General features: G+C 42.0%; 1 protein-coding gene across 1 annotated transcript in view; it reads right to left on the reverse strand.

Annotated features, from left to right (window-relative positions):
• Positions 1-3,415: 3,415 nt before the first annotated feature.
• WDR27 (WD repeat domain 27) overlaps positions 3,416-12,797 on the reverse strand; it is a 117,428-nt gene continuing 108,046 nt past the window's right edge. Inside the window, exon 24 of the mRNA XM_056852973.1 lies at positions 3,416-3,549. Coding sequence (XP_056708951.1) covers positions 3,502-3,549 — 48 coding nt within the window. The 3' untranslated portion in view covers positions 3,416-3,501. The remainder of the gene's footprint in view (positions 3,550-12,797) is intronic.

A 12,797-nucleotide genomic window follows, 5' to 3' on the forward strand; every position in this document is an offset into this window, starting at 1 on the left:
CAATCCCAAGGGTACAATAAAACAATGGCCACCTTCATGGCCAGTTCTGTTACTGGTAATTGTGCCTACAGAGAGATGCTGTGCCTGCCTCATCCTCATGCCTCTTGCATACCAGAAGAACTGATGGCTGCCAACTTGGAGGGCTTTGAGAGGGGAGTGGACATGCTCATGGAGGAGAGGGCTATCCATGGCTACTAGTCAAAATGAAAACTAGTCATGATACATACCTATTATTTCCAGGATCAGAGGAGCATGCCTATTATTTTGGGTGCGGTGGAACACAGGCAGAATGGTGCTGCTGCAGTCGTCTTGTTTGTGGCTTCCTAGAGGCACCTGGTTGGCCACTGTGTGAACAGACTACTGGACTTGATGGGCCTTGGTCTGATCCAGCATGGCCTTTCTTATGTTCTTAATGTCTGGAAGCAATTTGTCATGCTAAAGGATTTCATTATTGAAATAAGCCATAGTCATATATTTGGTGAGTGTGAGAGTACCACTTTACAACAGACTGCTTCCATGTAATGGGAAAGGAAGTATGTGCACAACAGACATCTCAAGATTGCCCTCAGGGGAAGAGCCAAAAACAGAAATGCACCTTTATGTGAGCAAAAATTTCTCAGTGACATGTAAAGATACCATGTGAGCAGTCTGAACATAAAACGGCATCAGTTTTATTGTAGCAGGCCAGTAATATGACTGGAAATTGTTGCAACAAAGATAAACTTATGAAATGTAGTGAATTATCTGGAGGACAAAAACCAAATGTTTGACTCAGAGTTTTTTTAATGTTCAGAAAACTGCCCAAGGTGGCTTACAAGATAAAAATGATAAAACATGACATTAAAATATATTACTTAAAATCAAACATTAAAACTCAGCCAGCATAAAAACACAGAGAATAAAAACAGATGGCTGATGTTTAAAATAACAGTTTCCAGGCTAAAATAGTGTCAAAAGATCAATGCCTTGATTTAGCCTGGGTGACAGAAACAATTTTGGCCTGATGCCTAAAAGAAAGCGTCATAGGTGCCAGGCAAGCCACAAGAGGAAAGGCATTCCATAAGCAAGGTGTCATTGCTGAAGAAGCCCTGTCTCTGGTTGCTACCCACTTCACCTCTGAAGGCAGGGGTACATATAGCAGGACTTGTGAGAGAGATCTTAACTGGCAGGCTGGAGAATGTGAAAGGAGAAAGTCCTTCAGGTACCATTGCCCAAAGCCATTTAGGGCCTTAAAGGTAAGATACCCAGACACAAATGGGTAGCAAGTGCAGATCTTCTAGCACTGAGGTCATATGACCCTTGTATCCCGGCCCTAACATTAGCCTGTCTGCTGCATTTTGCATGAGCTGAAATTTCTGGACCAAGTACAAAGGCAGCCCCACATAAAGTGCATTGCAGTAATCTAGCCTTGACATAACCATAGCATGGATCACTGTGGTCAGGCCACACTTTTCAAGGCCATAGGTGGTGTATCACATAAAACCGACGAAAGGCATTACACGCAACAGAGGAGATGTGGGCTTTCAACTGAAGGCCAGGATCCAGCAGTATCCCCAAGGTACAAACCTGATTCTTCAGTGAGACTGCAACCCCCTCCACGATAGGCTGACTCCTCAGCCCTTCAGCAGCTTTGTCATTGGCCAGCAGCACCTCAGTCTTGTCTGTGTTGAGCTTCATTTTATTGGCCATCATCCATCACATTACCATCTCCAAGCACCTGTTCAGGACTTCCACAGACCCACCTGACTCAGCTGTTAAAGAGAAGTGGAGCTGGGTGTCATCTGTATGTTGGTGGCACCTTCTTCCAAATCCCCTGATGGTCTTTCCCATCAGTTTCAGATAGCCAGAAACACTCCACAGAGTGACTCAGACATTTCTGCTTTTAGGAATTGCCAGCATGAATATGTCCAAATTTGAAATCTGTCTAGCAACTCCATTGCTTTCGAAAAGGTGTCTATTCCAGCACATAATTCATGGATTTTTATCTGACTCAGCTATCATGTTTCCACATCCAACCTCCATTTTGCCTAGTTACTAGCTTCTACAAGATTTTGCATATGTAACTGTCCACATTTTTTTCCTCATCTGATGGAAAGTCAAATGGAATTGGCTAGAAGGAGAATTCAGAAAATTGTGTCCACCTCCAGTGATACCACAATATCTGAATTAGAAATTGAATCTATTGGACTACTGCACAGTTAAGGGGTGAAAAACATTTGAGTACTTAACAGTAATCTGTGTTAAAATCAATAGTACTACTCTAGAGTAAGTAGTTTCTGAAATGTGGCAACATTGTAAGGACTCCAAAGTGTGAGGTCTGCAATATAGCACTTTATCTGTATTTTGATTTTTGTTGGAACTTGGTCTTCCTTTTTGCATGTTCTTGTTTCAGGATCACTTTTGAGAATAGTTACAGATCGTATCGTCTTTACTTCAAAATTAGCTTAAAGAATTCCTATAAGAGGTAGGTATGGCACAATGAAACATTCCATTGGTCTGCTCGGAAAGAGGACAAACCATATGCTTTAAACATCTGGTTCTTAAGAGCAGGAGAAAATGGTAGAAACCTTGTTCAAGTTGTCATTTAACATTTTTAGGAGACTAGGAGACAGGGATTGTATAACATTCATGGGGGCAGGGATTGCATTGGCCTATCTACTGCTTATGTGAAATACATTAAACCAGGTGTGTCAAACATAGGGTCGTGGGCTGGATCCGCCCCCTTGAGAGCTCTTATCTCACCTGCAAGCCAGCCCCTACTCTCAATCTGGGCTGGCAAGGCATGGTCCGGCATCACCAAGTAACATTTATGTCATATCCGGCCCTCGTAACAATTGTGTTCATCACCCCTGCATTAAACCCCTGTTAGCACATTACAATGCTAGAGGAGATGTTCAGCATCTCATTTCTGCTGGATAAAGAGGCAAGAGTAATGCGTCACTATAATAACACTTTATTATAGAGGATTCAGGCAGGAATATTACAAAAGTAGTCTATGGCTTACTCCTTGACAACTGACTGCTCAAAAATTCTGGGTTTTTTTTTTTTTAAGCTAGTTGTGTGGGCAGTTGCTGAAATCCCAGAACAGAAATGGTAAACATCCAGCTAGTTTTACCTGTTGTTCCCTAACAAATTTACCAAATGCAGTACAGGCAGAGACATACTGATAGTGGGATCCAATCTGAAAATAAAAGTCATTTCACTACTTTCCAGTACTTGTGAAGTTTCATTGAAGTGTGTAAGCATATATACTATAACGTTTAAACCGGAGTAGGGATAGAAAAGACTCAGTATTCTTCTACCAAACTTTTGCTGCTTGATTTTTTCCAGGAAGAAGCCTTTAAGCAACTCCCAATGGATTTATAGAAGGTACAAATAATCTGGCAGATTCTTTTTTAATGGAAATGCATTCCAGCTTGCCCAGTTACTAATCTTCTCTGTTCCATCAGGGAGATTTTACTCTCAGTGTAGCTGAGCCAAAGGTGTCGAGGCTGATCGTCATCAGGGTAGGAACAACTGCAGTTTGCCATCCAAAGTGGCAGTGGTGAGCTATAATTCAAAACAGAATGCATATGATTGGTACAGACATATTTGCATTAGAAGAAGAAGAGTTGGTTTGGATATGCGGACTTTCTCTACCACTTAAGGAAGACTCAAACCAGCTTACAATCACCTTCCCTTCCCCTCCCCATAACAGACACCCTGTGAGGTAGGTGAGGCTGAGAGAGCTCTACGGGAGCTGTGACTAGCCCAAGGTCACATAGCCAACTTCATGTGGGGGAGTGGGGAAACCAACCCGGTTCACCAGTTTAGCATCCGCTGCTCATGTGGAGGATTGGGGAATCAAACCCGGTTCTCCAGATTAAAATCCACCAATCCAAACCACCGCTCTTAACCACCACACCACGCTGGCGCTCCATTAAATTATACTTGATGAAAAATACAAATAATGTGTTGGATCTTACTGAAAAATGTTAAAAGTTGGCTTGAATTTCTATGTAACATATTAATTTTCTTGAAAATTCTATTTTATTTAGATTGTATTTAGAGGAACCTTGAATTATCAATGCAAAGACAAATGGCCATTTCTGTGGACTGGAGAGGATCTAATATGTGTCTACAAAGTATTATATCTACTTTTGTATCCTACAGGGTCAGGGGAAAAGGGTAGCACTGGGGGAAGAGGGTATCGCCATGGCACATCTCTTTGTGTGGGGTCCAGCAAGGTGCGATCCTCTCTCCAATATTAACATCTATATGCACCCCCTTGCCCAGCCAGTCTGGAGTTTTGGGCTGGGTTGTCATCAGAATGCTGATAACACCCAGCTTTGTCTGTTGATGGCCAGCCAACTGCCACCCCGGACACACTGGCCAGGTGTTTGGTCAGGGACCCTCGTATCTGCATGACTGCCTTCCCAATACGCCCCCCAGAGAGCACTATTCTCAGAAAATGCCAATCTCCTGGCAGGTGAAAAGGAAGTAGAAAAGGGGGTTTTCAGGGAAGGGAAAGAAGAAATAGAGGGGGGAGAGGAAAATTAAATGCCCCCTGCAAGTCCTTGTGGGTCCCCTGACTGTTAATATTCTGTTCCTCCTGAGCCAAATTCTTACATTGATTCTATATTTGTTTTTCCAAAACTTTTGCAAAAATAATATAGTTGACATCATGCTCTATATTGAACACGTTCCCTTAACTTTTCATTGGTGATAAGATCAAAATTGTTAACAGTGTGTGCAAACTGCAGAAGTTGGTCATAAGGTTCAAAATGAATTTGAATTTTGTGAATAATAAGCATGATTCCTAAAGCAACTTTGTTAAATATCTAGCTGAGACAGATGACTGAAGCAGTGTTCAGGGCCATGCGAAAAATCTAATGCTGGATTTTAGCCACTTCGGAACCGGACTGTGTAAGGGGACCTGCATGATTGACAACTCTGCAATGTAACAAACCCTTTGCATATACAAAATTAGAATACTAGAATACTAGACTTGCATTCCTTATGAAATATTAGAGTTGTACATGCAAGGAGTTTATTATATAAGGCAGCAGTCAAACATGCACTGCACACTCCACCACTTGCATTCCGAAATGGTACAGCACACCAACAAATGCATCACATGGTCACAGTGATTGTATGGCCTGGCAAAATGACACAGAAGAGTCTGTTCTGCTGAACTGGCTGTTGACTAGGGATGCAGCGTCCAGCTAGCCTTACACATGGAAAAGAAAGGAAAGAAGGGGGCGTATGCCTTTATCTGCTGGCTTACCTAACCCACCAGTGCCACCTCTGACCCCAGCAACACCAAATCTGGTAACACAAGAACATACGGTGACTTGCTGTTGTTGGAGGTGGTGTTGGAAGTGGGACTAGTGTGCTATGGGGGTGGAGAGGTGAGGGATAATCCTCCCATTCCCACCCCCAACGTAGGACTGAAATATAATCTAAATCAGCCCTTAGGCCTGCCGCACAAACACAGAGGTACCCATCAATTACAAAACAACACAGTTGATGCACAGGTACTATGTTAGGGTTGCCAGCTCCAGGTTGGGAAATACCTGAAGATTTTAGGGGTGGAGTCTGAGGAGGGTGGGGTTTGGGGCAGGGTTTCAATGCCATAGAGTCCAATTGTCAAAGTGGCCATTTTCTCCAGGGGAACTGATTTCTATCACCTGGACATCAGTTGTAATAGCGGGAGATCTCCAGCCACCACCTGGAGGTTAGCAACCCTGCACTAAACCCACATTATTGGCACTTAGAATCAGGCTCTAAAATCACTGAATTTAAAAGAAAACTGATAACATTTTTTTAAAAGCACAAAACTGTATATATTAACACACTTGTCTGACTCACAATGTCGTGTATTAATAAACTGCTGTTTCAAAAAATTAACAGTTACTCCTCAACTTTTTCTTAACATTTTCTAAACATAATGAGTTCCCAGCTTGCTGGGGGTAAAGGGAAGACGACTGGGGAAGGCACTGGCAAACCACCCCATAAACAAAGTCTGCCTAGGAAACGCTGGGATGTGACGTCACCCCATGGGTCAGGAATGACCCGCTTGCACAGGGGACCTTTACCTTACCTTTTAAATGTTGTTTTACAGAATTTGAGGCAGAAGGCACTGTTAACCAGACAGTTTATATTTCAGGCAGTGGTGGGGTTCATTTATGTAGCATAATAAATGAATGGGAAAAGTCCCATAGTTTGCATCTGCCTTCCAAACAGAGCTGTTTTCCAGCTTTACATTCCATTGTTGACATATATGAAAAGTCAGTGGTGTGGAATTTAGCCCCAGGCTGTGACAGACCTTAAAATAATTAGTTATCTAAACTCCCCAGTGAAGCCATATTTTGCACACCCACATATAAGCATAGCACACATTGTTTGCATCCCTTTCCACACATCAGCAATAAAAATATTCTTCCATCTGTGCCACCCCACTTTTTCATAAAGGGACATAAACTAGGGCAAAAGTGCCACATAGTTTACCAAAATTACTCTTTCCTTCCGCTGTAGGGTTGCAGAGCTCAGTGGAGAGCAGGGGCCTCCTTTCATGGCTATCAGATGTCACAGGGATATATTGTTCCATTTAAGAACGTGAATTATTCCTCTATCACACTGATATCCCAAGAGTGTTCACAGTCTCCCCTGATCCCTTTCTCTCCACAATAACCTTGTGAAGTCAGATAATGACTGGACCAAGGTCTGTGAGTTTCGTGGTTCGGCAGAGATTTGAACCCCACACTCCAAGGTCTATGTCTAATGTTATCCACTACGCAGACTAAATTTTTCTCTAACCTTTCCTTCCACTTTCCATGAGTCCATGACAGGGCTAGAAGGAGGAGGCAGTGTCAAGCCCGTGTGTGCCCAACACTCCTCCTCCAAGCCCATAAAGCATGCTGAGACACACCATCTGCTACCTCTGTTATTTTAGAGCAGGGGTGTCAAGCATAAGGCCCGGGGGCTGGATCTGGCCCCTTGAGAGCTCTTATCCGGCCCGCGAGCCAGCAGAGGCAGCCACCCTCCCCACTGTCGATATGGCCTGGTGAGGTATGGCCCAGCCCGACCAAGCGACATCTATGTCATAGCCGGCCCTTGTAACAATTGAGTTTGACTCCCCTGTTTTAGAGGGTGAAGTCCCTCTATTTACAAAAGCCATGTGAGGGGTGTGATCCTGATCAGGACCACAGCATGGGTCCCTTCATGCCATTTTAAAGAGCCCCCCCCCCCCGCGGCATTTGGGCTCTTACGACCGGTGCACAGGTGGAGGGAATCAGCGTTGAGCGCCCCCCCACGGCATTTGTAAACAGAGGGAATTTCATCCTTAAAATGGCAAAGGCGTCCTCATAGTGGGCTTGGGGGTGTTGTCATGTTTAGCTTGACTTGTTAATGATGCAATGGATTAATTAAGAAACAGAATTCAGCTTTCAGGATTACTTTCCAGGTTCTTGGACAATAAAATAGATCCTTACATAATATGATTAATGTTGCATAGTCTCCATTACTTCTGACAGTTCAGATTAGATATGCCCACGCTTCCTTGTGAATAGTTCAATATGTCTTCAGAGTGGGATAGTTTTGGAAGACTTTAAAAATAATCAAGAGCTCTAAAGCCAAATGGCTATGGTCTGAACATGTATTGAGCCTGGTGTGTCAGACATCCATGCCATAAATGATGACAACCGGACAAGTAAACCAGAAGGATGAACTTTTATTGTTGTCAGTACTGTCACTGTGTTCCTGGAATAGATTCAGGAATGGGAGAAGCGTCCTTAAGAGAGAGCTTTGTCCAGAACAGTTAAAAAGGGAGCAACCTGGTATGTAATAGAAGAATGAGTGTGGCAAGGGAAGGGTACAGGTTAGGGTTGCCAGGTCCCTCTTGCAACCGGCGGGAGGTTTTTTGGGGGGGAGCCTGAGGAGGGCGGGGTTTGGGGAGGGACTTCAATGCCATGGAGTCCAATTGCCAAAGCAGCTGTTTTCTCCAGGTAAACTGATCTCTATCGGCTGGAGATCAGTTGTAACAGCAGGAGATCTTCTGCTATTACCTGGAGGTTGGCAGCCCTAGGACAGGTAGAGAGAAGGAGGCATTGTGAAAGAAGTGGGAAGAATGAGGAGGTGAAAACAATGGGCTCTCATATGCCCGCATATTCTAGTGCTCACAGTATTTATCAGTACCTGTTAGACTGCATGGTGCATTAGAATTGCTATTATCTGAAGGTTCAAGAGCTCATGGGAAAAAAATGGCCTGGTGACTACAGCAAAAAGGTAGGGCAATTTGGAAACACCAAAAGGTGGTTAAAGTCAATGCCTCTCTTGGGCAAAATCAATCAATGCCTCTCTTGAATGGCCAGCCTTTTATTGTTTCTACAGCGATTAAGAAACTGCTGCATCCCTTTGTAACACACATGGGAAAGATAGGGATCTGAAGGTAAAGTAAATAATCTCTCTGTCAAAATCCATGCCACTACTATTTTCTGGGGAAAGGAAGCCTAACTTTAAGGCATTTGTGAACCTGTCAATAGCTTCTCCAGTTAGCAGGCCCACTAGTTGTGAGAATTCTGTGAAATCTGTCTAAAATCCATGACCGATATTCAAGATTAATAAAGACTAAGATGATCTAGAATAAACATTCTTGGACTAGACCCCATTTCTTAAAATGCAATACAGTGGCTCCTCATTAGGCAGACTTTTATGTAGGAGGTAAAACCACAACAGCAACACGGTAGTCAAGGAGACAAGAAATGGAGAAAATATAGGGTGAAATATAATTATGGAACATTCAAATCTAATCAAGAAAAACACAAGGCCAGTCACTATTTTAGCTAAACTAGGTAACAGCTGTAATGGGCGAGGTTCTTCAAAAACACGAACACAAAACACTTTATAAATAATACAGGTCCATCTCTCAGTCAGCATAAATTTGCTCAAAATCCTTGTTGACCAATGTGGTCATCACAACTTTCTGTGCTAGACACCACAACCAGAGTGTGTCTTTGGAAGCATTTATGACTGTCACCTAATATTCATAGTCTATGTGAATTAATTCGTGCATTTTACCTACTCTAGTTTTTATCATCTCAGAAATTTATCTTCCCTTGTGTTACCCAATAAGTATGGTTCTCCCACACAAACTGACTTTATGCTGCACACTACATTAAAACAATGTTAATGGAAATAGTAAAAAAGTGTAACTGTCTACTAAGCTAGTCTTAAAATATATAACGGTTTCCCACTCCCATTTGTAATAGCCATTTGTAAACCTATAACATATATTTAAAATTCACATGGCTGAAATAGTATGGCTACCACTTAGGTTTCTGTTCTTTTAAAAGATGAGTTTAAAAGAACTCTACCATGATTTCATCCTCTTTTGGAAAGGCTGCATTAGCTTCTCGTGCTGTTAATATGACATCATTCTCGTGATCTTGTCTCTTGATAATGAGAAAAACTGGAGGAAATTATTTCTATGAGGGAGTAGGGTGGGGGAAGTTTTACATACAATATATGACTTCAAGCTTGGACTGCCGGCACCGCATTCTTTCTCTTAATATTCTTTGTCTGTTTTGGCCTGGCCTGGGGGCACCCTTGCTTTAAAACTGTCTAAGGGGCCTTTTTTTCAGGAACCTCCACTGTCAGAGAAGTGTACTTAGCAAAGCTACAGGCTTTCTGGCATCAACTGAAAACCTACTTAAAATGTCCAGGAAAGCCTTTGAGTAGCTGTTGCTTTATCCCTGTGTTATCATTTTTGTTTGGTATACATTATATGATAATTTTAAAAGTAATTGTATTTATCTTTTCAACTGCCTTCACTGTTTGTTTGTTTTTTTGAAAAGGCAGAACAGAAATGAACTAAACAAAAATAAATACTAGACACAACTAAATCGACAGATAAATGGTGAATTCCTGGCGATTAACCTTTTTGGGTAATTCTAAAATTGTTGTAGCTTATTTATTTTATATATTATATTCTATTCTATTCTATTCTATTCTATTCTATTCTATTCTATTCTGAGGAATACAGAGTGGCTTACAGCAGTAAATTTACACAAATACCAAAACAAAATTACACTAATACCAAGACATCCAATAAATAGTATGCCTAAGACAAACCAATAAATAGCAATCTAAAAATATATTAAACAGTAGCAATTGGGGGAGCAGTAAAAACTGCAGCTATCATTGTTATGCTTGTATACCTTTTTGCCTCTGCACTACTGTAGGGGGGATGGCAAAATCATGGGTTCAGACTGGCAGGTATCCCACCAGAACACCCTCAGATTCCTCCACTGGTATTGAATATATTGATCAGTACTTTTTGGCAACATATGTAGGCCCTTTTCCTCCTTTATACAAATGCATTTTATTGCCTCCTTTCTCCCTCCAGCCTTCTTTTGCGCAATATCATTGAATTTTATTGTGGCTCCACTAGAGGTTCTGCTTACCCCACCTCCTTCCTGGGTGCATTCAATCAGACATGTCTTGTGAGTTCTGCACTGGAAACTTAATTCCCAGGCATTCACGGGCCTGATTTGGGTTGGAACCATGGTACATAGGGAGAGGGGCTTATTTTTCCCCCAGCACTATTTTTTTTTAACCTGAATGGCATTGAGGGCCTCTATTAGCCCTGTTAGGGTTACCCAGCTGTACCCAGTCAGTACATGTAGAACCCCCATTGGGGTAAATGGTGTTCCCAAGACCATTAGTTTGAGAAAACAGCACAGAAGAAGGCATAAGCCCCTCTCCCCAGAATACTGCGGTCCTGATCTGAATCAGGCCCCATTAAGTGTTGTCAACTCTGGTTTAAGAAATTCTTCGACATTTTGGGGGTAGAACCTGGGAAAGGCAGAGTTTGGGGAGGAGAAAGACCTCAGCAGGGTATAATGCCATACAGCCCATCCTCCAAAGCAGCCATTTTCTTCAGGGGAACTTATCTCTGTAGTCCGGAGATCGCATGTAATTTTGGGAGATGTCCAGTCCCCACCTGGAGGTTGACAACTCTATGCTCAATGCACCTGGGAATTGAGTTCCCAGAATGGAACTCACAACACACAGCTGATTGCATGGAACCAGGGGAAAACATAACATGTAGTTAGGCCTTTATTCTCAGAATGGTTCCAAGTATGGACGGGATCTTGCTGTGAATGTGTTTACCTAGCTTTGACTATTCCTTTTTTTTGATTTGTGAGTAAAATACCAAAATGAAAACTGATGCATTAATACATTATTGATTTAATACTGATACCACTGATGTGCTAATCATGTATATTTGTGTAAAGCATTGAAGAACAATTTGGGACACTTTCCATGTAAGACATTACCTTACTAGTGCTACTTTTTTCCTCAGCTTGTTTCTTCTGAAATGATTTCTACTGATTTGACACATTTGTTCCCTAAATTTTATAGAAGGCCTAGGAGATAGGCCACCATAAAAGGGACTCATAGGTGCTAATTAAATAGATCAATATGAGTTGTGTTAGTCACAGAGAATAGATAACTGTGGACACTGATTTTGCCCTAAAGAAATAAGACTCTTCCCTCCCATTGGAAACAATGGAGGATGGATGGAGGCACCTTCTTTGGAAGCCATAAAATTAGACCCCCTGACCCAATCTCTTTCAAACTTGGAGGTTCTTTGGCTCTTTGGAGAGGCACCAGCAGCTCTGCTGCAAATTTAGGGCCTCTGTCTTAAAAACAGACCCCCAGATAACTTCCACATAGGGTATAGTGGAGCCAAATATATTCAGATTCCCAAAGAAATAGGGTTGCCAGGTCTCTCTTTGCCACCGGCAGGAGGTTTTTGGGGTGAAGCCTGAGGAGGGCGGGGTTTGGGGAGGGGAGGGACTTCAATGCCATAGAGTCCAATTGCCAAAGTGATCATTTTCTCCAAGGGAACTGATCTCTATCGGCTGGAGATCAGTTGTAATAGCAAGAGATCTCCAGCTAGTACCTGAAGGTTGGCAACCCTATCATACACACACTTGCTGATCTATGCATTTTTTGCATTATCTGAAAGAATGAGAAACAGACAGCAAGTGTAACCCTGAATATTAAGTTCAACCCAAGAAACCATGAACTAAGTTCCACTAACAGAATGGATCTCTCCTTTCCTCTGGCAGTGGAGGAGGCTTCAGTTTCTGAAGAAACTCACAGAAATCATGCCTTCCACTTCTGCATGGGCTAGTTGGATTCAACCCATTATAAATGCACACATTATTTAACCTAGTTGCACACAGATAAGTTTATAAATTAGAATTAAAAACTGGCTTTTTTCTCACTCACAAGGAAACCAATTGGGGTATTTTGGTATGGAAGCACAGCACTTCTAAATTCTTAAAAGAAATAGGCTTCTGTAAATCACTAAAATGACTTCATGTGTTTGCCAACTGAGGAAGACACAGCATCTGTTATAACCAGTACAAACACTTCTGCTGGCTAGCAAAAATAAATGAATGCTGCCAATGAAGCAGTAAAAAAGGATTTTTGCTGTATTGCTAAAGTAATGACCCACTCCCATTCTAAGTAAATAAGTAAGAATTAATAGTATTGTTAATATAACACAATGCCTATGTTCTTAGACCTCAAAATCCAGAAGATTTTTGTGACTTGGTTACAGCAGATGGGGCAAATGTATATAGTGTTATAATGCTACAGTCACTCATTTTAAAATATATTCTCATTACAGATAGGGAATCTGTGAGGCAATTAGGTGATCCAGATACATCATATTTGTCATAAACCAGAAGTCAAGTGTATTTTGTTGTTCTAGGAACCTCGGTGTGTAGGGTTGCCAGACGCAC

The sequence above is a fragment of the Euleptes europaea genome, chromosome 7 (genome assembly GCF_029931775.1).
Source record: "Euleptes europaea isolate rEulEur1 chromosome 7, rEulEur1.hap1, whole genome shotgun sequence".
Lineage (NCBI taxonomy): Eukaryota > Metazoa > Chordata > Lepidosauria > Squamata > Sphaerodactylidae > Euleptes > Euleptes europaea.